A 23,371-nucleotide genomic window follows, 5' to 3' on the forward strand; every position below is an offset into this window, starting at 1 on the left:
TTAGCTAAAGTCTCCTTGCAGAGCCATCCCTCGAGGGGACTAAATAAAAGAAATGAGACTGAACTAAGTTATGTCAACTTGCAACTTGTTCCTATGTAAATAATAATAACCAGGTCCAAAAAACTCGGGGCCACTAGCGGCGCATTGGAAGATGGCCGACAATAACATCTCTCCGACCCACACAAGGTAATTAAGAGGCTGTAATGGGAGTATGCAGCCTCCCTGCCCCCACCAAGGGAATGGGGGGGACTGCCCTTGTCTGCTGTGCCCATAAATCACCCCCAGATTCGAGGGGGTGAGGGCACTAGGCGGAACGCCCTTGTGTGGACTTCGGCTCTCCTGGACGCTGTCTCTGATCGCGCCACTAGCTGCAACAACTTGAAAATAAACAATTAGGAAGAAGCAAATGCACATATTTCAAGTGAAGAATGGGGAGTAAAGACTGCTAATTGAAGGGACCTCTGTGAAAGAAGACGGGTCGGATAAACAGGAATATATCATGAGAAGACACATCAAGGCTCGGTATGTCGGCAGCGGGACTGGATGGGGGAGGGGAAAAAACTTTTCTTTCTTTCTTCTATGTGATTAACCAATAATCCCCCCCCCCACAAGTCAGAAATGCTGATTAAATGACCTAAGCTGGATGATTTAAGACTGTGTGAAAATAAATTCTAACCAAAAGCATGTTTTAAGGAGATCGAGAAAAGTACAAGAGCTTTGGGATGACGCAGTAAAAAACAGCGTCGCCATTTTGGCAAGTTCTGTCGAAAGATTTATGTCTGGGAGGAGGAATGGATCTGTTTTTATACTGCGGGCGAACCTCCTCAGAGGACTAAAGAAGGCGACAGATTTGTGAAGATTAATGATGGAAAGAGTGCTTTTATCTATGGAAGTGATGATATATGGAAACCATCTCGATATGGCTATTGGACGAACGGAAAAATTCACACAGGATTACAACTTGTTTTTACCTGCTTAAGGAGATTATCAGAAGAGGTTGCAAAGAGAAAGGAAAAATTATACAAAAATAACAAGATGAGATGTGGGAAACAGCAAGATAGGATTGGATAGAATTATGAACATTATTTGGACAGATTTGTGGACATTAATGCAGCAGGAAGATGATGATTGGACCCCCTTCGGAACTTGAAATATGGGTACCCCCAACAAAAATTTAAAAATTCGGCTTTGTAATTTGGAATTTATGTGATGTGATTTGATTTGATTTGTCGGTTAATAAAAATTATTTATATATTAAAAAATCAGGTCCACAAAACTGGACTGCATGGGATGGGGGTGGGTTATAAAGTTGCTCCAATTTCGACTTCCGGGTTGGCGCCATCGCCGAATGGCGGACTCCCTCCAAGCTCCGGAGGGAGCCTGCTCGGCAGGGGCTGGGTCCTACCGCGCCGGCGACGCGGGGACCCTCAAAAACCATGGGTGCTGAAACCCATGGGCATGGTGACTCGGCGGGCACCATTTGCGCCCCCCCCGACCATGCGAAGGAGCCTTTCTAAAGGCTGCGGAGCGGGTGACAGGGGGTGGTGGTGCTGTGAGTCCTCCGCTTCCCCTGCCGAGTGAAGCCGCATGCCATTTGGCGGAGAGCGCTGACTTCTTCCATTGAAAATTTGGACTTAAAAGAATAACCCGTGAGTAATTGGAACTTGGATTAAAAAGGGGAATTTTTTTAAAAAAAAAAAATTCGGAGCGAGCGGGAGAGGTGCAAAAAGGAAGTCAGCCTCCCCCCTGTTGTAGAGGAGCTAAAGCAAAGGATTTGACAACTAAGATCGAGAGCAACCTTTGTTTTTTGATAAAGTTATTAATTTCGCGATGGAAAATTATAAGCTGGGCTGGAGGAGAAAAGTGGAATGTGAATTAAAATGCAACCCCCCCCGGAAATCCCGGGAGCGATCCGTGAGAGCGCCGGGAGAGGAGAAATAGAGGTTTTGACAGCTGTCAAAGGAGCTGTCAAAGCGGAAGAACAAAAAGAGAACTTTGTTACGAGGACTTTGCTGGTTACATTTGTTATAAATTGGATACAAACTGTTTAAAACAAGGAATAATAAGTTACTTTGACTGTTGGGTGTGATCGGGAAGGAAACTGTGTTACTATAAATCCCTCTAGAGGAGCTGTGGGACACTACAAGTACTGCTGGTATGGAATTTGAATAGGACTTTTTATCTCCTGGGAAACTGCAGAAATGGAACACTATTTTGTCTACAGAGGTCTATATACTAAAGGAGACAATAGATTTATCTATTGAAGAATGGAAGGGACTTGACATAATGTTTTGTTCCTGAATAACAAAACCTCTGCAGAGGAATTTATAAGCTTTTTGGAATTAGAACATTTGTGCAGGAGAGCAGGAGAGCAGAAAAAAAAAAAAAGAGGAGGAGAGAGAACAACAAGAACAACAAGAATAATAAGAACTGGACAAAGTTGGAAGATAGACTCCTTCCAAGATTGGACATTCGAAACCAAAGATGATTAAAAGACGGCAAAGACTATTAAAAAGACGGCAAAGCGGCCCGGTGAAGGACTATGGCCTAGATGTGGGAGCTCCAGGATGACAGTAGATATTGATGGACATTGGGAACGCAACCGGGAAAGGGGGGAGGGAAATTTGGAATCCAAAGGGTGTTAAATTATATTTTATTCTTTTTTCTATTTTTTATGTTAATCTGTATTGCATACTAAAGAGGGGAACTCGTGGAAGGGAACAGGTCAATTTTACGGGATGGGAAAATATTTTTTAAATTGGGTTAATGATAATAATTTTAAAACTTGGGGTAAGAATTTGCTGAACCTATTTGAAAGAATTGGAATACAAGAGGGGGAGGGGAGGGGAAGTCCTGGGAAGATGCTAATGAAAATAAGGTTTTAAATTTGGATGTTTTCCTTTTTTTGTTGTATTTGAAAATCTTTAATAAATATTATTTAAAATAAATAAATAAAGTTGCTCCAATTTCTAGCCCCCAATTTCTGCTTAATTTCTAAGCCACAGAATTATGATTAATATCTCCCCCCCCCCAAGGAAAAGTTAAGCAAGTTTTGCCAAGTTGCTTGCAGCAGCTGTAGAGAGGCGGACAGATACATGTTCCCATTGCATAATGCTCATTAATTTCTCCGGTCTCACCCGCTTTCCATTCCCGGTTTCTGTGGGATCAAGCCAGAGACTAGTAAGCTGCCTCCAGGAAGTGAGATATTTCTCAAATGTTTGCCCAAGACATTAAAATGGATGATGTCTGCTTAAGAAAACAAGCACAAAAAACTAATTAATTCTGCATGCAAAGGATATGACCTACCCTAGGGCAGCTCTTTAGGGCATGCACAGCCCCACTGATCTCCTTGATCCAGCTGTGCATGTCCTCAGGGCTATAGGCCTGCAGAGAGAAAGAATAAAGACATCAGCCAAAAACAACACAGCCCACGAGACTCCCATCCCCAGAGCTGGATTATGCTGCACCATGACATTTCAGGCCATGAAGAGGGTCTGCGGGTGAACTGACCTAGTGATTGACAAGTGGATAGCCTCATCCCCCAGTCAGAGCTGCCTTGTGGGGCCGGTACCCCACTCCTGCCCTAGCCAAGTGGCTACCATGTTAAAGTTCCTTCCCATCGTGTTAAATGTGAAAAGAGGGGTGAAAAGCTGAATGTTCACATCATGAAGAAGAGACAGCAAGACCTAATCAGATTAGACTCTAATAGGTTCTGTGTAAGTTCCATGTTGGACCCAGGACTGCTGGAGATAAGCGCTAGACAATGGTTGATCTGTTTTGAAAAATATAAGGGCCCCTCCAATAGACCTGCTTATTGAGCATTCAATTGGACTTGCTTGCAAGAAGCTTATGTGGCAATTAGCCTGTTTCCTGTCTCTCTGGAGCAATCTTCTTATTTGTTTGCAGGGCAGTGATATGACAATGAGCATTTGCCCCACATTCATTCTGATTTGCTTGCAGCATGTTTACATTTCTTCCTGTTAGTCATTTGTTCATCCACACTTTTCAATGCATTTTCTCACCTCTCCCCAAACTACAAAATCAGTGTTTGTTTGGTTTTTAAGTGGGTTTGTTGAGCAGGGGTGACAAAGGCCTGTCTGCAAATGTAAATCCCTTCTGCAAAATAGAGAGTCTACACTACAGGCACACAAAGTTCACCTGTTGCCATGCAAACTTCCACAAGGGGACAGAAGTGAGACTTCAGAAATACATTTCTGCAAAGCACACATACACACACATCCCCCAAAAGCAACAAATCCCCAGGGCCTTTTTTTTTTAAAAAAAATAGGCTTTCTGAGAAAGGGAAGCAGTTGCCTTCCAGATGGGCAGCACAGTCTGAGAATGACAGCTCAGCTACATGACTAAGCCCCACTGAAGTCAACAGGATTTGCCCACACATAAATGACAGCTAGATCTCACCCCAAATATCAAGGGAAGGGAAAGTTCTTGTCATTGACTGCTGCTCATCACAGCAAGGGGTGAACAAACACGGAGTAGCAGGGGATGTTCTCATCCTGGCCTTGAAGAAAGACACTGGAGAAGCAGCGTGAGCTAGTGGTTATTTAATTATTTCATAAAATGTATACACCAGTTTACTGGGGGGACGACGACCTCAAAGCGGTCAGAGCGAGGGTTGCCAATGTGTCACCATGGGCAGCACAATGATACCCTTGCAATCTTCCCCTGGCACCCGCTAAGCCCCTGAGCCCCCACCTCCTGGCCTCTTGCCTGCTTTCCCTTTCCCTGAAAAATACATAGAGCTGAAAGTGGAAGTTGGAAGAATGTCACTTCCCCCCATTTCAGCTCTATATAAGAACCTCAGAAGAGACTTCTGGATCAGGCCATTGGCCCACTTGTCCACCATCCTGATCTCATAGTGGTCAACCAGATGCCTGTGGGAAACCTTCAAGCAGCACCTGAGTCGGAGAGCCCTGTCCCCTCCTGTGGTTTCCAGAAACATGATGGCCTCTGGCTGTGGAGGCGGAGCACAGACATTGTGGCGAGTTGCCCTGGATAGCCTTTTCCTCCATGCATTTGTCCAAGCCTCATTTAAAGCCCTGCAGTTGGTGGCCATCACTGCCTCCTGTGGCAGGGAGTTCCATAGTTTAACTCTTTCTTTTATCTGTCCTGAAACTTCCAACCTTCAGCTTCACTAGATGACCCTGAGCTATGAAGGAGGGAAAAATCTTTTTTCTATCCACTTTTTCCATGCATGCACCATTTTATAGTCTTGCAAACGAACCAGTTCATGCATGAGATTCACCGATACGATCATAGGTGGATGAATCACAGACAAATTACTACGTCCTTGTCTCAGCTCCTGAATTACCATTACCGAAATCTAGAAAATTTCCACTTCCTGCCTACCTTGGGAAACATCACGTGCCTATTTATGACCTTTAGGTCCTCAGCCCTATTTATGACCTTTAGGTCCTCAGCCCTCCCATCTCGACTCATGGAGATAACCACTCTATGGTGGTTCCACTCTCTCCGTCCAGTGAGGGTATTTAAGGACGAAACAAGGAGGCAATTGGTTCCTTGCATAGAGCCAAAGCTAATGCGGACAACGGAAATCAAGCTTAATACTACTAACTGTCCGAAGGAAGAAAAGAATTCTGTAAGCCTAGAATTACAAGATCCGAAGAAGAGGTTATCGAATATAAGACTGAGTTTTCTACCCAAAATATAAGGACAGTAGAGCCTAGAGAACAATATTTAAAGACGTCCAACAGCTTCTTACCTCATAGAAAGACATCAGTGCAACTCCCTGTTCCCTTTTCAAGTGACATCGAAGTAGATGAGGAATTTGGCGCCTCTGACATTTTCTATGTCAACAACACCTAAAGAATTCTATAGTCAAAACAAAAAAATTCCTTCCAGTAGCACCTTAAAGACCAACTAAGTCAGTTCTTGGTATGAGCTTTCGTGTGCATGCACACTTCTTCAGATACACGAACTGACTTAGTTGGTCTTTAAGGTGCTACTGGAAGGAATTTTTTTGTTTTGACTATGGCAGACCAACACGGCTACCTATCTGTTAAAGAATTCTATGTTGCTGACAGTCTGGAGAAATCCAGCACCCAATCTATATCTGGACCTTTGCCTAATGTTCCAAAAACTTATGAGAATGATCGACCTCTATGGTACTCCTGGCGAGACAGGATGGACAGAGCTTCCGAATTCGAAGCTGGCTCTTTGTTGGCCAGCGATTCCCATTTTATAGCACATGCCTCATTAATACTCCCACAGCCACAGATAGAATCAACAGTCCTTCAATCAACCCAGGAGGGAGAGAGGGATTGACAGCGAACTAAACACTGTGGGACCGCCCTCCCCACTTGGGGTGAGGTTGGTTGGGTTTTATCTTCTAGGGATAATTACCCTATCAAACTTTCACCTCTTCCCCATACCATTCTGACCCAGGAGTCCTGGCCCAGGGATGACTTGTTAGTGAGGGGATCTTACCCCTCTATTGGGGAGGCTAGTATGGGGTCTGGGATTCCCACTATTGAAGGGCTAGGGAAGAATGGTGGTGGTGCTAGATATCACTATTGGCGAAGGGTTTTGAGATGCAGTGATGCTCAAACCCCTTCCAATCTACGCCCCATCCCAAGGGACGAGGGTAGGGCGAGCAGGGATTACCCACCTCCGTCATTGGTGTTGTGCAATGCCAGGTCCATAGGCAATAAAACCGCTACCATGTGTGACTTTTTTGTCTCTCAGGGGATTGACCTGGCTTGTGTGACGGAGACCTGGGTACGGGAAGGTGAAGTAGTCTCCCTACATGAGATAACACCTCCAGGTTTCTCTGTCCTCCATCAATCGCGGACTGTGTGTCAGAGGGGAGGAGCATCGTTGTTAATCCGGGAGGATTGCTCTTTCAGGGCTCTGCCACCACCAGCAATCTCCGGCATTGAATGTGTTGGTCTTGTGGGGGCACCAGGGAGAGCTTGGCTGTCTGGCTGGTGTACCGACCATCCAGCGCACCAGCAGCCACCCTGTCAGACCTGCTGGAGGTGGCGGCGGGCTGGGTCTTGGAGTTCCCAAACCTATTGGTTTTGGGAGACTTCAACGTCCATGCCGATGCCGCCCCCTCCTCACAGGCTCTGGACCTAGTGACTTCCATGGCAACACTAGGGCTCTCCCAGTTTGTTTTGGGCCCCACTCATCAAGCAGGCCACATGCTGGATTTGATCTTTGGTGCTGGCATAGATGTGATCATGCTCCCCGCTGTGGAAGTGCCATGGTCTGATCACAACGCTCTGAAAGCCAAGATTGACTTCCCACTCCTCCCCTGCTCGGGTGGCGAGCCTATTTGGGCTCGCCCGCGAAGGCTGATGGATCCGGATAGATTCCGTCAGGACTTGCGGGACCCTGCTCCTCCTGGCGACTCATTAGATGACCTTGTCGAGGATTGGAATAACCGGCTCTTGGCGGCCATCGATGAGATCGTGCCTAAGCGCCCTATGCGACCCCGTTGAAACCGGGCCCCTTGGTTTACTGAGGAGCTCTGGAAAATGAAGCGGGATCTCAGACAGCTAGAGCGAGTATGGCAACGGACTCATGACGGAGCTTCAAGAGCATCTTATAGGGCGCTTATGAAAGCCTATGAGATGGCTATGAAAGCTGCTAAGAAATCTTACTTCGCAGCTTCCACTGCATCCACTAGCTCTCGCCCGGCACAACTTTTTAGAATAATTAGGTCAATAACGTACTTAGGAGGACAACCAAATTTAAGCACAAATTCGACCCACAGCTGTGAGGCACTTGCGAACTTTTTGCGGAGAACGTCCTGTTGCTCCACTGTGACCTCCCTGCCAATTTAGATACAGTGACAAAACTGGAGGCCCCTCGATTGTCTTCGGGTCCAGTGTTGGACCATTTCAATCGGATACTCCCTGCTGATGTGCATAGACTCCTCCAAGCTGGTAGGCCCACCACATGCCTCCTTGATCCGTGCCCATCTTGGCTGATTAGGGCATGTCCAGATGTCGCATGGACCCCCTGGTTGAAATTATCAATTTGTCCCTTGGCACGGGGATATTCCCAGGGGATCTGAAGGAAGCAGTGGTGTGTCCGCTCTTAAAGAAAACTTCACTAGATCCTTTAGATCTATCCAATTACTGCCCAGTTTCAAATCTTCCATATCTGGGTAAGGTAATTGAGAGAGCGGTTGCTGAATAGCTTGGTAGGTTTCTGGAGGAAACATCGGCTTTAGGTCCATTTCAGTCCGGATTCTATCCTGGTTTTGGGACCGAGACGGCTCTGGTCGCCCTAACAGATGATCTACGCAGACAACTGGATCGAGGCAGGTCGGGACTGCTGATTCTCTTAGATTTGTCAGCAGCTTTTGACATGGTCAATCATGATCTTCTGGACCACCGCCTCGCCAACGTGGGCATAGTCCGTAAATAGCTGTGCTCTTTTATAGGGGACAGAGGGTGGCACTAGGGAGGGAGATGTCGTTGTGCCACTCCTTGGTGTGTGGAGTGCCGCAGGGTGCAATCCTCTCCCCGATGCTTTTTAACATCGTTATGCACCCCCTTGCCCAGATTGTCCGGAGCTTTGGGCAGGGTTGTCACCAATATGCTGATGACACTCAGCTCTATCTGCTGATGGATGGCCATACCGACTTGACCCCGGACACACTGACCAGATGTTTGGAAGCTGTGGTTGGATGGTTTTGTGGGTGCCGATTGAAACTAAGTCCTTCGAAGACAGAGGTCCTCTGGCTGGGTCGGGATGGTATGGGGATGAGGGACCAACTCCCTTCTTTTGCGGGGCCCCAATTAGTGCCATTGCCTTCCGTTAAGAGTTTGGGTGTAATCCTTGACGCCTCCCTTTCCATGGAGGTGCAGGTTACAGCAACAGCCAAGGCGACATTTCCCCCCCTTTGCCGCATCAAGAAGTTGGTCCCTTACCTTTCACGCCCCGACCTGGCCACAGTGATCCATGTGGCGGTCACCTCCAGTCTTGACTACTGTAATTCGCTCTACGCGGGGCTGCCCTTGAAGCTGTCCCAGAAACTCCAGCGGGTGCAGAATGCTGCAGCAAGGCCCCTCACAGGGTCTCTGCCATGGGAGCATATTCACCCAGTGCTTTTTCAGCTGTACTGGCTCCCGGTGGAGTACAGGGTCAGATTTAAGGTGCTGGTTTTGACCTTTAAAGCCCTTCGCGGCCTAGGACCCTCGTACCTACGGGACCGCCTCTCCCGGTATGCCCCACGGAGGACCTTAAGGTCCATAAATAGCAACACCCTAGAGGTCCCTGGCCCTAAGGAAGTCAGATTAGCCTCAACCAGAGCCAGGGCCTGGTGGAACGCTGTGTCTCATGAGACCAGGGCCCTGTGGGATCTGATTTCTTTCCGCAGGGCCTGTAAGGCAGAGTTGTTCTGCCTGGCCTTTGGCTTGGAGTCAATTTGATTCCCTCCCCCTCTTTCTTTTTTCCTTTCTCCTCCTGTGAAAAGGCTGCATCTTAATGTTTTAATGTTGTATTTTAATCTTGGTTTTTAAATTGTATTTTAATCAACTTGTTTTTATTATTGATTGTTAGCAGCCTTGAGCCCGGTCTTGGTTGGGGAGGGTGGGGTATAAATAATAATAATAATAATAATAATAATAATAATAATAATAATAATTAGTTGCCTTCCAAGGCTCAGATTAACTCCACTAGCTCCAACTTCTGCCAATATCTCTGGGAAGAGTAAAGTGACCCAAGGGGGGCACCAAAAGTGCCTTTAGGCAGATAAAGGTTGGCAGCTCCCTGCATAAGAGTCTCAGACTCAAGGAGTCAGTCCCCGCTCAGCTAGGAAGCTCACTGGGGGTCCTTAGGCCCATCACTCTCTTGCAGCTTAAATCTAACTCACAGGGGATAAAATTAAGCAGGTGAGGAGAGAACCATGGATGCCACACTTGGAGGCACTTGGAGGAAAGGTGGGATACAGATTAAGTAAGTGTTTGTTCCTTTTACAGTACTGCTAAAGTACTACATCAGTGTAGCCGACATGCTGTCCTCTGGGTGTTATTGGACTACAATGCCCATGATCCCTGACCACCGATAATGCTGGCTGGGGCTGATGGGAGTTGTAGTCAACAGCATCCAGCAGGCACCATATTGGCTATCCCTCTACCACAGCGGCCAGCCCCACTTCCTGTTGTGAACAGGTGTCGTGGGAGATGCTATGGCAGCGGCAAAGAGGTGGAGGTACAAGACTCAGCAAGAGCAGAAGCTTCTTTGCTGTTTAGGCCGGCCAGCAAGCCAGACCTACTGCTTTACATCCTGCTTTTCCTCCAAGAAGCTCTGGGTTGTGTACTTTGAACAGAATCCAAGCATTCCTGTGGTTTGTTGGCTGCAGGAATCAACCTTTTCTTCCTGTTCCACTGAATTCCCAGAAGGCCTCTGTCCCTGGCACTTTCCCACCTTGTTGGCCCAGCTCAAGAATGGGGAACCTCAAGCATAAGCCCCAAATGTGGCCCTCCAAGGCTTTCTATCTGGCCCTTCGGACTCTCCCCAGGCCACACGCTTCCTTGCCCTGCTTCACACCCTGAGGGTCTTTACTAGGTTGGATACATCGATTGCATAGGGATTCTCCAGATTTAGGAAGGAGAAAGTGTGTGTGAACAGTAGTTGCAGGAGAATGTCACAATAAGTGGGGTTTTTAAAGGAGGCACAAGGGGTTCCATATTAAGCTGAGGTATGGATGGGCCCTGAATCAAACCGCTGGGCCCTATACTGCCTGCTCTGAATGGCAGCTGTTGTCTTGCTAACCAATATATTTTTAACTTGAGACCCCAGGGACGGAATCTGCCTACTTCTACAAACCAAACATATGATCTCTTGCTTCTGAACCAAAGTGCTGCCCAACATGATGTTGGCACGCTCTCATGCACAAGACCTTACCACACAGTTATGTGACTGATAAACAAAACTCAGCCAGGTGCAACTCCTTGACATGTGCATAGAACAGCAATCTGCTTTGCAAAAACCATTCTGAAAAACATATTTCCACCTGCCCCTATTATTCTGATCTTCTCTCATGGTTAGAGCATCTGCTTTGTATGCAGAAGGTCCTTGGCATCTCAGGTAGGGCTAGGAGAACTCTGAAGAGCTGCTGCCATTGACAGCACCGAGCAAAATGAAGCAACAGTATGACTAAGCGCAAGGTACCTTCCTATGTTCCAAATCTGAGTGAACTCTATCAAAACAAACTGAAAATATTCCACATATAGAGGCTGGTGGGGGCTGACACACAGCTCTGGTGCTGTCCAACATCTGATGCTCCTTGAGTTGTCAGAGACTTGAAGTGGCCACCTTCTCTACCCTTGGGGGCTAATCCAAATGCTAGGCTAGAACACCCCCACGACCCCTCACAAACAGCCGGGCAGAGGGGGAGCACATGTTTGCATATGGCTGGCTTCAGGCATAGACATGGCTGGGGACCCAGCAAGGGCCCACAGTCCACCAGGGACCCCCGGAGAAGAGCATGTTGGAGCCTCTCTAGACTGGCAGACTGGGAGGCTGTGGGAAGCCCTGTGCACAGAGTATCAGTCTGTTCGCAGAAGCTATGGCAGTTAAAATGTTACATAGCCAGGTTTTAGAGGGCCTTTCCAGACTGGCAGTGGTCCCTTGGCCCTTCCAGAATGGGCATGAGACAGCAACGCAATGCATGCAAAACACACACAGAGATCTGACTGGGCTGTGCTTTGATGCAGACATGTGGCTGCTGGTCACCAGTAATGGCACCCTGGAGTCATGCTGCCCATGTCCTCCTCGGAACACGCAGTTGTAGTCACCCATGGCTTTCTCCTGCTAGCAGCAGCCAATGATACATACATTGATATATTATGGGGAAAGGAGGCAGATGATGAAGTGAAGATGCCAGATTCGGGCAACATCCTGTATTTGCCTTAACATGAAGATGGATCCTGTTTGTTATTTTCCCTTGCATTACAGTTGCTTTGAGGGTGTGTCTGGAGGATAAGGCCACTAACCACAAAGCCTATGTTCTATCCCAGCAGCAGAGGAGGTGTCCCTCTGACTACCAGCTGAGGGGAATCACAAGCGGAAAGAGTGGCACTTAGGTCTTGCTGGCAAGCTTCCAATGGGCATCTGGCGGCCACTGCAGAACATAATGCTGGACTAGACAGGCCTTTGTAATGGTCTAGCAGGCTCTTCTTATGTCCATGGGACACCCATGTCCCAAGAGGAGCAGCTGGTCTCTATTTTCTCTGGAACTTGTCTCTGGAAAAACTACTGCCCACATTTCTGGACTTTGCAGGATACCTTGAGATGCTAAAATTCACCCAGAAGGATCGTAGCTCAGTGGAAGAGCATCTGTTTTGCATGCAGAAGGTTCCAGGTTCAATCCTGGCCATCTCTGGGTAGGGATGCCTGACATCCTAGAGAGCCACTGCCAATCAGTGTGGACAATAATGAGCTCCAGGGACCAATGAGTTTGACTCAGGATAAGGCTCTTATTCTATATTCCTAATGGTCTCAAAACTGAGGTGCTAAAATCTTCACTCCTGCCCTCCCCCCAAAATTTCTAAAATATCTTAATACTAATACTAAATGAGGTTAACATTGTTAATTATATTTGTGGTGGCAGGTATGGGATTATGCCCCAAGATCTGGTGATGGCCAATCAACCTTAAAAGGAAATCAAATTCACAGAGGATAAAGTTACAAATTGCTTTGAGTTGTGATGGCCATATGCCACAACATGCCAATGAATACCAGCCACCGGAGAACACAAGTGGAAGAGGGCTGCTGGTGGGCTTCCTTCCCATAAGCTACTTTAGGAAACAGGATGCCGATTGAGCATTGGCTTTGAGCTCTTCCTATGTTCGTAGGGCGGCATACAGGATTCTCCGCTATTTTATCCTCACAAATCTGTGAGACAAGTTAGGCCGAAAGAGAGCATCAGCCCAACCAACATCATCCCATGAGCCTCTTGGTTGAGTGGGGCTTTCAGCCCAGTCTCCTTGGCTAGTCTGACTCTCTTAACATGACTCCACAGGTGCACATACAGGGAGCAGCCTGCCCATGAATAGCAAGGAATAGTGCACTGCACAGCTTGAGGTATATGCTGGACTCTTGAGCACCCTGTGCAAAACCCCAACTCTGTCCACTTTCCTTGTTGCTGAAGGCTCTAAGCCAGGAAACAGGGAAGCTGTTGCCCTCTGGGTGTCATTGGACCACGAATCTCATAAGCCTTAGGCATTGTGGCCAAAGGGCAGAGATGGTGGGAGGGCCAGTTGTTCCCTATCTCTACTAGAAATGGCTGACCTGTGCAGTTCTCCAATGTACAGTTCTCCCATTCACGTCCGTGGGGATTGCACAAAGTAGCTTTCAGGTGGATTGTGTATTTAGGAAGCTTCCTCCCCAACGGTGCATAACACAGGAAACATAAATGGAGAAGTCTTCTTCAAAGAAGACCTAGACCAGCTCTACCACACACTGTACATGTGAACAATCCCCATCTTTATGGTTCTCTTTTGCACCTGCACAAATAACTTTCTCTATAAATATGATGGAATGGAGAAGTGAAATAGCTGCAAAAGCAGGCTGCCCTTGGTATGGAGGGCCCCAGAGGCCAAAAAGGAACTGTGTATAAAGTCTCAGCTCACTCAACCCTTTCTGCTTGAAAGGTTGTCAGCAAAGCATCCTGTTTGGCAGGGCAAGACCAGAGTTAACTGTTAAGGGCTAAATTTACTGTAGAGAAAAATAAACTTAAAAACAAACAGTCCTCCCAACTGGGAACCAATTCTGAAATTGCATAATGTGTGCTGATCACTTGAGGACCAGTATACACTGATGTAGGGACATGGGTGGCGCTGTGGGTTAAACCACAGAACCTAGGACTTGTTGATTGGAAGGTCGGTGGTTCGAATCCCCGTGAAAGGGTGAGCTTCCGTTGCTCGGTCCCTGCTCCTGCCAACCTAGCACTTCAAAAGCACGTCAAAGTGCAAGTAGATAAATAGGTACTGCTCTGGCGGGAAGGTAAATGGCGTTTCTGTGCGCTGCTCTGGTTCGCCAGAAGCGGCTTAGTCATGCTGGCCACATGACCCGGAAGCTGTACACCAGCTCCCTCGGCCAATAAAGCGAGATGAGCGCCGCAACCCCAGAGTCGGTCACAAGTGGACCTAATGGTCAGGGGTCCCTTTACCTTTACCTTTACACACTGATGTATATTTATCACTATAGAAATATTCTGGTTAGATAGTAGGCATGGATGGAATTGCCAATTTTGGCTTCTCTCAATTTTCTCATTTCCACATTGGTTTGTGGTATTTTTTAACCAGTCATGAAAATTCATCAGCATTTTAGTGCAAATTTATTCTAATATACACATTTATGTATGGAATTTCATTGAGTCAGTCTATCTATCATCTATCTATCTATCTATCATCTATCTATCTATCTATCTATCTATCTATCTATCTATCTATCTATCTATCGTATATATTCGTAACACAGACTTTCCAAATATGTATGTTATTTGTTGTATGTTATTTTCCCCAATACATGTATCTTTACGCAGAGGCAGTTTTAGGGGAGCGTGACCAGTACAGTACTGGGTGCTACATTGCAGGGACAAGACAACAATGCTCTAGAACAGAGTGCAAGAGGTAGGGGGGGCACTAAATTTTAGCACTGAACAGGGTGCTGCTGAAATTTGAGAGCCTAAAGTCCGTCACTGCTTTATGCACACTTTACTGTATTATATGAATTTTCCTACATGCTACTTGGCTGTAGAACTGCAATGCAAAATTTGAAGAAGTGTAAATTTTGAAGAATGCCTGTGTTTCAGTTCTCATACTGTTTTAGAAAAATGTAAATTTGCTAGGTTTACTTTTAAACATTAACTGAATCTAATTTCTCCCCCATCTCTACACAGAGGAGTCTTCTGAGGACTATGACTCATCAAATGCAGCACAGAGATGTTCTGGGGATGTTCTGGGGTGCAGGTAGACCCTGGTGTGATGGACAGACCATTGGGTCATCCTCCTGGAGGCTCTTCGCCAATCACAGCAGGGAGGAGAAACGGCCCATCAGGAGAGAGTGAGGAGGGTAAAGAGAGAAGCTGGCATTCTAACTGGCAGGGCCTGGTCCAGGGAAGTAGCTAAGGGTGTGTGGGGCAGAATTAACTGGTTTAATTTCCTCATGTGGAGCGAAGAGGGCTAGAGATGTTTTACAGGCAGAGTAAAAGCAGATAGCCATTCTAGGAAGAAATAGACTTAATAGAAGCAGTTCTGTTGTGGAGGTAAGAGTTCTTGTTTAAACCTGAAACAGTATTTCGGACAGAAAATAAGTATTATGCCTTTAACAGCAAAACCGTCAAGGTTTATCCTTCACGCTGTGTTTATTAATAATAATTAAAAGATCAATTCCATTGTGCCGCAACTTCAAGGATAAAGTTGTCACAGGAGCCTCTATAGCTGCAGATTTACATTATATGCTACCACATAAAGTTAAAACATGAATTATCGGTTGTTATAGACAGGGAGAGACCAAGGCTAAAAAACCCTAGACTTGGTCGTGTTTCCCCTTTCCCATTTGCTACATCTGTCGGTGCCTGAACAGCAGTCGGCCACATGTCAGCCAGGCTCTTTGGGCTGCTGGTACCGTATTTTTCGCTCCATAAGACGCACCTTTTCCCTCCTAAAAAGTAAGGGGAAATGTGTGTGCGTCTTATGGTGTGAATGCAGGGGGGGAGGCAGGCAGGAAAAGCCCCCAAGAGCTGCACACAAGCTCCGTACGGCTCTTGCGGGCTTTTCCCCAGGAGGGAGAAAGGACTCACGCGGCCAGTCAGTCCCTTCTCCCTCCTCATAGAAAAGCCCGCAGGAGCAGCGCACCCTTTAAAGAGCGCGCCGCTCTTGGGGGCTTTTCCCCGAGGAGAAAAGCCCCCAGGAGCTGCACGCTCCTGAAAGGGTGCTGCTTTAGCCGCGTGCAGCCTCTCCGGCCGGGAGAGGCTGCACGCGGCTAAAGCAGCCAGGACAGCGAGCGGAACCATCCCGCTGGTTGTCTTGGCTTCTGCCATAGCTGCGCACAGCTTCTTCCGGCCGGAGAGGCTGTGCACAGCTAAAGCAGCCAGGACAGAAGCTAAGCCAGCCAGCGGGATGGTTCCGCTCGCTGTCTTGGCTTCTGTCATAGCCACGCACAGCCTCTCCCGGAAGCCAGAGGAAGCCAGGACAGTGAGCGGGATCCTGTTGGCTTTGCTCTTTGGGGCTGGGGGGGAAACCCGGGCTTCCCCCGGCAGCCCGAGAAGCTCTGGGAGAAGCGGACAGGTTGCGCGCAGCCTGTCCGCTGCTCTTTGGGGCTGGGGAAATAATATTTTTTCTTGATTTCCCCCTCTAAAAACTAGGTGCGCCTTATGGTAAGGTGCATCTTATGGAGTGAAAAATACGGTAATTCTTAAGTCTCCCTGAAGAGGAAGTCAAAGAAAGCTGAGGAGATTCCAGAGCTCCTGGCCATCTTCCCCCATCCCAGCTTTATGCCAGCATTCTCCAACCTGGTGCCCTGCAGATGGTTTTGGACTGCAACTCCCATCAGGCCCAGTCAATGCAGCGGTCTGACCTGGAAGAAGGCAAAGGAGTCTTAAAGGGTCCCTGATGCCAGACTTCGTAAAGGATTTTCTCTCCAAGAAACCCCTAGGATGCTTCCCCAAAACTGCCCTACCTGCCAAGTCTCCACTGGTCAGTAAGGAGGGTATTTTACCTGGATATAGAAGGTCCTGTAGCTCGTTGTGATTTCAAAGAGATTGTCCCGCATTAGAAGATCACTAGAAAACACAGAAGGAAAAGCCGACCTGTTGACACCACACTTTTCTTCTTTAAGTCAGTTATTTTACAAAAGTGTTGCAGTATTCCTTTGGCAAGACATTAAATGGCTAATGCACCATGTCATGAGACAAAGGTTCTTAAGAGCAGGAGCAGTAAGGCAAGGACTACAAGGCCTACACAATCATTCATTAACTGCTACCTGTTAACAGCAAACTGCTGAATCATTATGACTCATTACAACCCTGGTAGATGAAGGGAATGCAGTGGATGTAGCCTACCTTGATTTCAGCAAGGCATTTGACAAGGTGCCCCATGATATTCTTCTAAAGAAGCTGGTAAAATGCGGTCTTGACTATGCTACCACTCAGTGGATTTGTAACTGGCTGACTGACCGAACCCAAAGGGTGCTCATCAATGGTTCCTCTTCATCCTGGAGAAGAGCGACTAGTGGGGTGCCACAGGGTTCTGTCTTGGGCCTGGTCTTATTCAACATCTTTATCAACGACTTGGATGATGGACTCAAGGGCATCCTGATCAAATTTGCAGATGACACCAAACTGGGAGGGGTGGCTAACACCCCAGAGGACAGGATCACACTTCAAAACGACCTTGACAGATTAGAGAACTGGGCCAAAACAAACAAGATGAATTTTAACAGGGAGAAAGGTAAAGTATTGCACTTGGGCAAAAAAAAATGAGAGGCACAAATACAAGATGGGTGACACCTGGCTTGAGAGCAGTACATGTGAAAAGGATCTAGGAGTCTTGGTTGACCGCAAACTTGACATGAGCCAACAGTGTGACGCGGCAGCTAAAAAAGCCAATGCAATTCTGGGCTGCATCAATAGGAGCGCACCTAGTTTTTAGAGGGGGAAATCAAGAAAAAATATTATTGCCCCAGCCCCAAAGAGCAGCGGACATGGCAAGCGATGGGCTGCACCTCACAACGGTTGGGCGGAATGTTTTTGCCAAAAATCTCAGAAACCTCATCAGGAGGGCTTTAAACTGACTAATGTGGGGGAGGGAGACAGTGCTCCTTAAGGTAGGAGTCTATCAATTGATGAAGATGATCATCCAAATGTCATAGACCGAATGGAGCAAACAGCACGCAGACCTAGTGATGGGAGGAAAAAATTCTTAAATAAGAGACACGGGGGAATGATTAATGGACTTCAATGTCTGTACACTAATGCACAAAGCATGGGAAATAAACAAATGAGCTTGAGCTCTTGGTACAGCAAACTAAATATGACATAATAGGCATCACTGAAACCTGGTGGGATAAGTCCCACGACTGGAATGTAATAATGGAGGGATACAATCTATTTCAGAGAAACAGACCAGACAAGAAAGGAGGAGGAGTGGCGTTATATGTCAGGGATGTGTATACCTGTGAAGAGATCCAAGATTTAGAACCTCAAAGCCAAAGTGAGAGCATTTGGGTCAAAATTAAGGGAGAGAAGAATAACAGGGACCTCATTGTGGGAGTTTACTATAGATCCCCAAGCCAAACGGAGGACATAGATGATGCCTTCCTAGAACAGATGGCCAAGCATGCAAAAGGAAGGGAGATAGTAGTAATGGGGGACTTCAATTACCCAGATATTTGCTGGATGTCAAACTCAGCCAAGAGCATAAGGTCAAACAGATTCCTCACTGGCCTTGCAGACAATTTCATTGTCCAGAAAGTGGGAGAAGCAACAAGAGGAACAGCCATTTTAGATCTGGTCCTAACTAATGTTGATGACCTGGTTAGTGGGGTAGAAGTGGAAGGATCATTAGGCGCGAGTGATCATGCTCTTCTGAAGTTTACTATACAGCGGAAAGGAGCAGCCAAGCATACTAGGACTCAATTTCTTGACTTTAAGAAAGCCGACTTCATAAAACTTAGGGAAGTGCTGGGTGAGATCCCATGGACAGTAATACTAAAAGGAAAGGGAGTTCATGATGGCTGGGAGTTTGTTAAGAGGGAGATAGTAAAAGCACAACTTCAGGCAATACCAATGAGATGGAAACATGGAAGGTGCCTAAAGAAGCCAGGATGGCTATCTAAAGAACTTTTAACTGAGTTAAGATTAAAAAAGGATGTGTACAAAAAATGGAAAAGGGGGGAAACCACCAAAGAGGAATTCAAACAAACAGCCAGCACGTGTAGACACAAAGTCAGAAAAGCTAAAGCACAGAATGAACTCAGGCTTGCTAGAGAGGTTAAAAGCAACAAAAAGGCTTTTATGGGTATGTTCGTAGCAAAAGGAAGAAGAAAGAAACAGTGGGGTCACTCAGAGGAGAAGATAGTGAAATGCAAACAGGGGACACAGAAAGGGCTGAACTCCTCAATGCCTTCTTTGCCTCAGTCTTCTCCAATAAAGAAAACAATGCCCGACCTGAAGAATTTGGAGCAAATGATTCAACAGAGGAAACACGGCCCAGAATAACTAAGGAGTTATGTATGCAACAACGGCAGCAAGGATACTCATCGCAAAAAACTGGAAAACTCAAGATCTACCCACACTGGAAGAGTGGCAGATGCAGCTGATGGACTATATGCAACTGGCCGAGATGACTGGCAGAATCCGTGATCTGGGAGAAGAGAAGATGGAGGAAGACTGGGAGAAATTCAAGATGTATCTACAAAAACATTGTAATTTGGTTGAATGTTAAGAAGGATGCTAGATTATAAAAAATCGGCCACCACTAAATTAGATTTAAATTTGATGATAAGTGAGACTAAAAGAAAATATAAATTTTTTTTAGAAGAAGTGCTAGATTATATTTGAATGAGTGGACATGAGATTGTAAACAAGTTGATAATTTGTTTGGAAAAAACTTTTAACGATGTAAATGGGAGCGGGAGACGCGAGGGAGTCCAAAGAAGTGATGAAATTATGTTTGTGACAGAAGTAAGATTGTTTATTGTTTGTGCATTTATATTTAAAAACTTTAATAAATATTTATAAAAAAAAAAAAGAATAACTAAGGAGTTAGTACAAGAATACTTGGCTAGTTTAGATGTATTCAAGTCTCCAGGGCCAGATGAACTGCATCCAAGAGTATTAAAAGAACTGGCAGATGTGATCTCAGAACCACTGGCAGTCATCTTTGAGAATTCCTGGAGAACAGGCGAAATCCCGGCAGACTGGAAGAGGGCAAATGTTGTCCCTATTTTCAAAAAGGGGAAAAGAGAGGACCCAAATAATTACCGCCCAGTCAGTCTGACATCAATACCAGGGAAGATTCTGGAGCAGATCATTAAGCAGTCTGTGGGCACCTAGAAAGGAATGCTGTGATCACCAATAGTCAGCATGGATTTCTGAAAAATAAGTCATGTCAGACTAACCTGATCTCGTTTTTTGACAGAATTACAAGCCTGGTAGATGAAGGGAACGCAGTGGATGTAGCCTACCTTGATTTCAGCAAGGCATTTGACAAGGTGCCCCATGATATTCTTGTAAAGAAGCTGGTAAAATGCGGTCTTGACTATGCTACCACTCAGTGGATTTGTAACTGGCTGACTGACCGAACAGAAAGGGTGCTCATCAATGGTTCCTCTTCATCCTGGAGAAGAGTGACTAGTGGGGTGCCACAGGGTTCTGTCTTGGGCCCAGTCTTATTCAACATCTTTATCAACGACTTGGATGATGGACTCAAGGGCATCCTGATCAAATTTGCAGATAACACCAAACTGGGAGGGGTGGCTAACACCCCAGAGGACAGGATCACACTTCAAAACGACCTTGACAGATTAGAGAACTGGGCCAAAACAAACAAGATGAATTTTAACAGGGAGAAATGTAAAGTATTGCACTTGGGCAAAAAAAATGAGAGGCACAAATACAAGATGGGTGACACCTGGCTTGAGAGCAGTACATGTGAAAAGGATCTAGGAGTCTTGGTTGACCACAAACTTGACATGAGCCAACAGTGTGACGCGGCAGCTAAAAAAGCCAATGCAATTCTGGGCTGCATCAATAGGAGTATTGCATCTAGATCAAGGGAAGTAATAGTGCCACTGTATTCTGCTCTGGTCAGACCTCACCTGGAGTACTGTGTCCAGTTCTGGGCACCACAGTTCAAGAAGGACACTGACAAACTGGAACGTGTCCAGAGGAGGGCAACCAAAATGGTCAAAGGCCTGGAAACGATGCCTTATGAGGAACAGCTAAGGGAGCTGGGCATGTTTAGCCTGGAGAAGAGGAGGTTAAGGGGTGATATGATAGCCATGTTCAAAGATATAAAAGGATGTCACATAGAGGAGGGAGAAAGGTTGTTTTCTGCTGCTCCAGAGAAGCGGACACGGAGCAATGGCTCCAAACCACCAGAAAGAAGATTCCACCTAAACATTAGGAAGAACTTCCTGACAGTAAGAGCTGTTCAACAGTGGAATTTGCTGCCAAGGAGTGTGGTGGAGTCTCCTTCTTTGGAGGTCTTTAAGCAGAGGCTTGACAACCGTATGTCAGGAGTGCTCTGATGGTGTTTCCTGCTTGGCAGGGGGTTGGACTCGATGGCCCTTGTGGTCTCTTCCAACTCTATGATTCTATGATTCTATGATCTACAGGATGACTCATTCTCTCTATAGATTTGCATCCTGTTTGCAGGCAGGCCCAGTGTAGTGCCTGTGCCTATGTGTCTTGTTGCAGACGGAGTGGCTCCAGGACTCCGGTTAATCAGTGACTATGACTGTGGCTCTGTGAAGAGGCAGATAGCTGCTATGAGCACTCTGTGTATGCTCTTTATCTATGCTGTTTCTGAACAAGTTTATTTTCTTAAGTAAAAGTTTTATTCGGTTTATGAAGAAGATTCTGTGTTGATTAATTTACCGCTGCGTGACACACCATGTAATAGGAATACACACATGCACACACATGCCAGCAAAAAACAACAGTTCTCCCACACTATTAAGTTATCTTCTGGAACACAAAATAAACCTGCAACCACCAGTGAGAGAACGGCTGCTTTGCCTGCAGAAATTCCAAGTTTCCCTTCCCAGCATGACCTACCCGGACCCTGAGATCATCTTCTGAGCCTCTTCATCATGTGCCTCCTCCTTGAGAGGTCTGGAGGGCGGCAACACAAGAACAGGCCTTTTCTGCAGTGGCTCCCATTTGTGGAATGCTCTTATACATCTTTAGGCACCAGTCAAAAACAACATTTAAATGTATTGGGGGCTTATTGGTTTGTTTTTTGTTCTTATTTTTATTATGTATCTTATGTTTTTATATTGTAATTTTATTTTGTGAACTGTATACAAATTTGAAGAAGACGGAATGAGAGAGACTTGGTTTAGGTCCATGGTGTGTGAGAGAGGGTTTAAACTTCTATTCCCCTCTGAATCAAATCACTCCCCCCACTTTAAGCCTTTTCCTTAACTATTCCATGATGAGGCACCTGACTAGACAAGCTGAAGTTTCATTTGTGTCGGGCAAGAGAGGAACTGCAAAGGGATGACAGAGCTCTTCCTACCAATCTTAGCAGTGATATTTTCTTTTTAAAGTCCCATATTTACAGGGTATATACCGCTTTTCACCCCTGTGCAATTGCCAAGTAATTGGGGCTGCCGCTATCTCTATCTCTCCAGTAAGGTGCTGGGGACCCCAAAACCTTGGGTCTCACTGGTCCTCACAGAGAGAACCTGCAGAAGTTGGCTCCAAGTGCCAATGCCAAATATAAAACCCAGCTGGAAACAAAAGCCATACCCGGATTTCACTAGACATTCATGAGTCTTCAGCACATCCTTCAGGAGGATTGATCGCAACGGCTCTTTGTCCTGAGGAGACAAGCAAAACAGATGCCAGGTAGTTGAACTGTCAGCAATGAGAGCAGAAAATCTAGGCAAGAGCAGTTAATGGAGCCATTGAGTTGGCAGATGAGCTTCTGGGGAGCTGGTGGCAAGAGTAACAAGGTTACAACTTTTGAGCATTTTAGTAGGAAAAAAGTTAAGTTATGGGGCTTGTGTATACATGATAGAACTGTACAAAGCTGTACAAAGAGGCAACAGAAGCTTTTCTAGACCATGGGCTAGAAGCCAAGTATTGGAAGATTCAGGATAGACAAAAGGAAAAACTCCTTTGCACAGCGCTGAGTTGAACGAAGGAATTCACTACCACATGATGTAGTGATAGTTGCCCAACTGGATGTCTTGAAAAGGAAGTTCGAAACATTTACCGAGTGTAAGGCTTCTCCATGGTGGCTAGTCATGACGTGGCTGCATGCAGCCCCCAGGAATAGTTACTGGGAGCACAGTTTGTAAAGCATGGCTGTGCTTATGTCCTGCCTGCTTGCATCTGGCTGCCCATAGTGAGAAAAGGATCTTAACTGGATGTACCTTTAGCCTGAAACAGCAGCATTCCTCTTTGGTGCTTATGACCATAAAGCAACTTCCCTTTTAGTCACCTTAATCTTCAATTGTCCAAACCTGACTCCCTCACAGCAGTCACACAGCATGGGTGGAGAATGAGATCCAGCTTGCCGACCAGACCCTTCTCTCTCCCACCCACCCTCCTTGGGCTCTTTGGCAGGTGGACGGGGGGGCGGGGCAGCCGCTGAGGTCACAGTGTCATCAGGGGAACTGCTCTGGCCCGCGCGATTTC

General features: G+C 46.4%; 1 protein-coding gene across 2 annotated transcripts in view; it reads right to left on the bottom strand.

The window, feature by feature from the left end:
* PLEKHA2 (pleckstrin homology domain containing A2) overlaps positions 1 to 23,371 on the bottom strand; it is a 111,270-nt gene that overhangs the window by 11,276 nt on the left and 76,623 nt on the right. For both annotated transcript variants that reach the window (XM_081843935.1, XM_081843934.1), the window contains 3 exons: positions 22,478 to 22,548; positions 16,720 to 16,783; positions 3,307 to 3,384 (listed from right to left, as the gene is read on the bottom strand). In XM_081843935.1, the coding sequence (XP_081700061.1) occupies positions 3,307 to 3,384; positions 16,720 to 16,783; positions 22,478 to 22,548 (213 nt within the window). The remainder of the gene's footprint in view (positions 1 to 3,306; positions 3,385 to 16,719; positions 16,784 to 22,477; positions 22,549 to 23,371) is intronic.

The sequence above is a fragment of the Podarcis erhardii genome, assembly GCF_964252035.2.
Source record: "Podarcis erhardii genome assembly, chromosome: 16".
Lineage (NCBI taxonomy): Eukaryota > Metazoa > Chordata > Lepidosauria > Squamata > Lacertidae > Podarcis > Podarcis erhardii.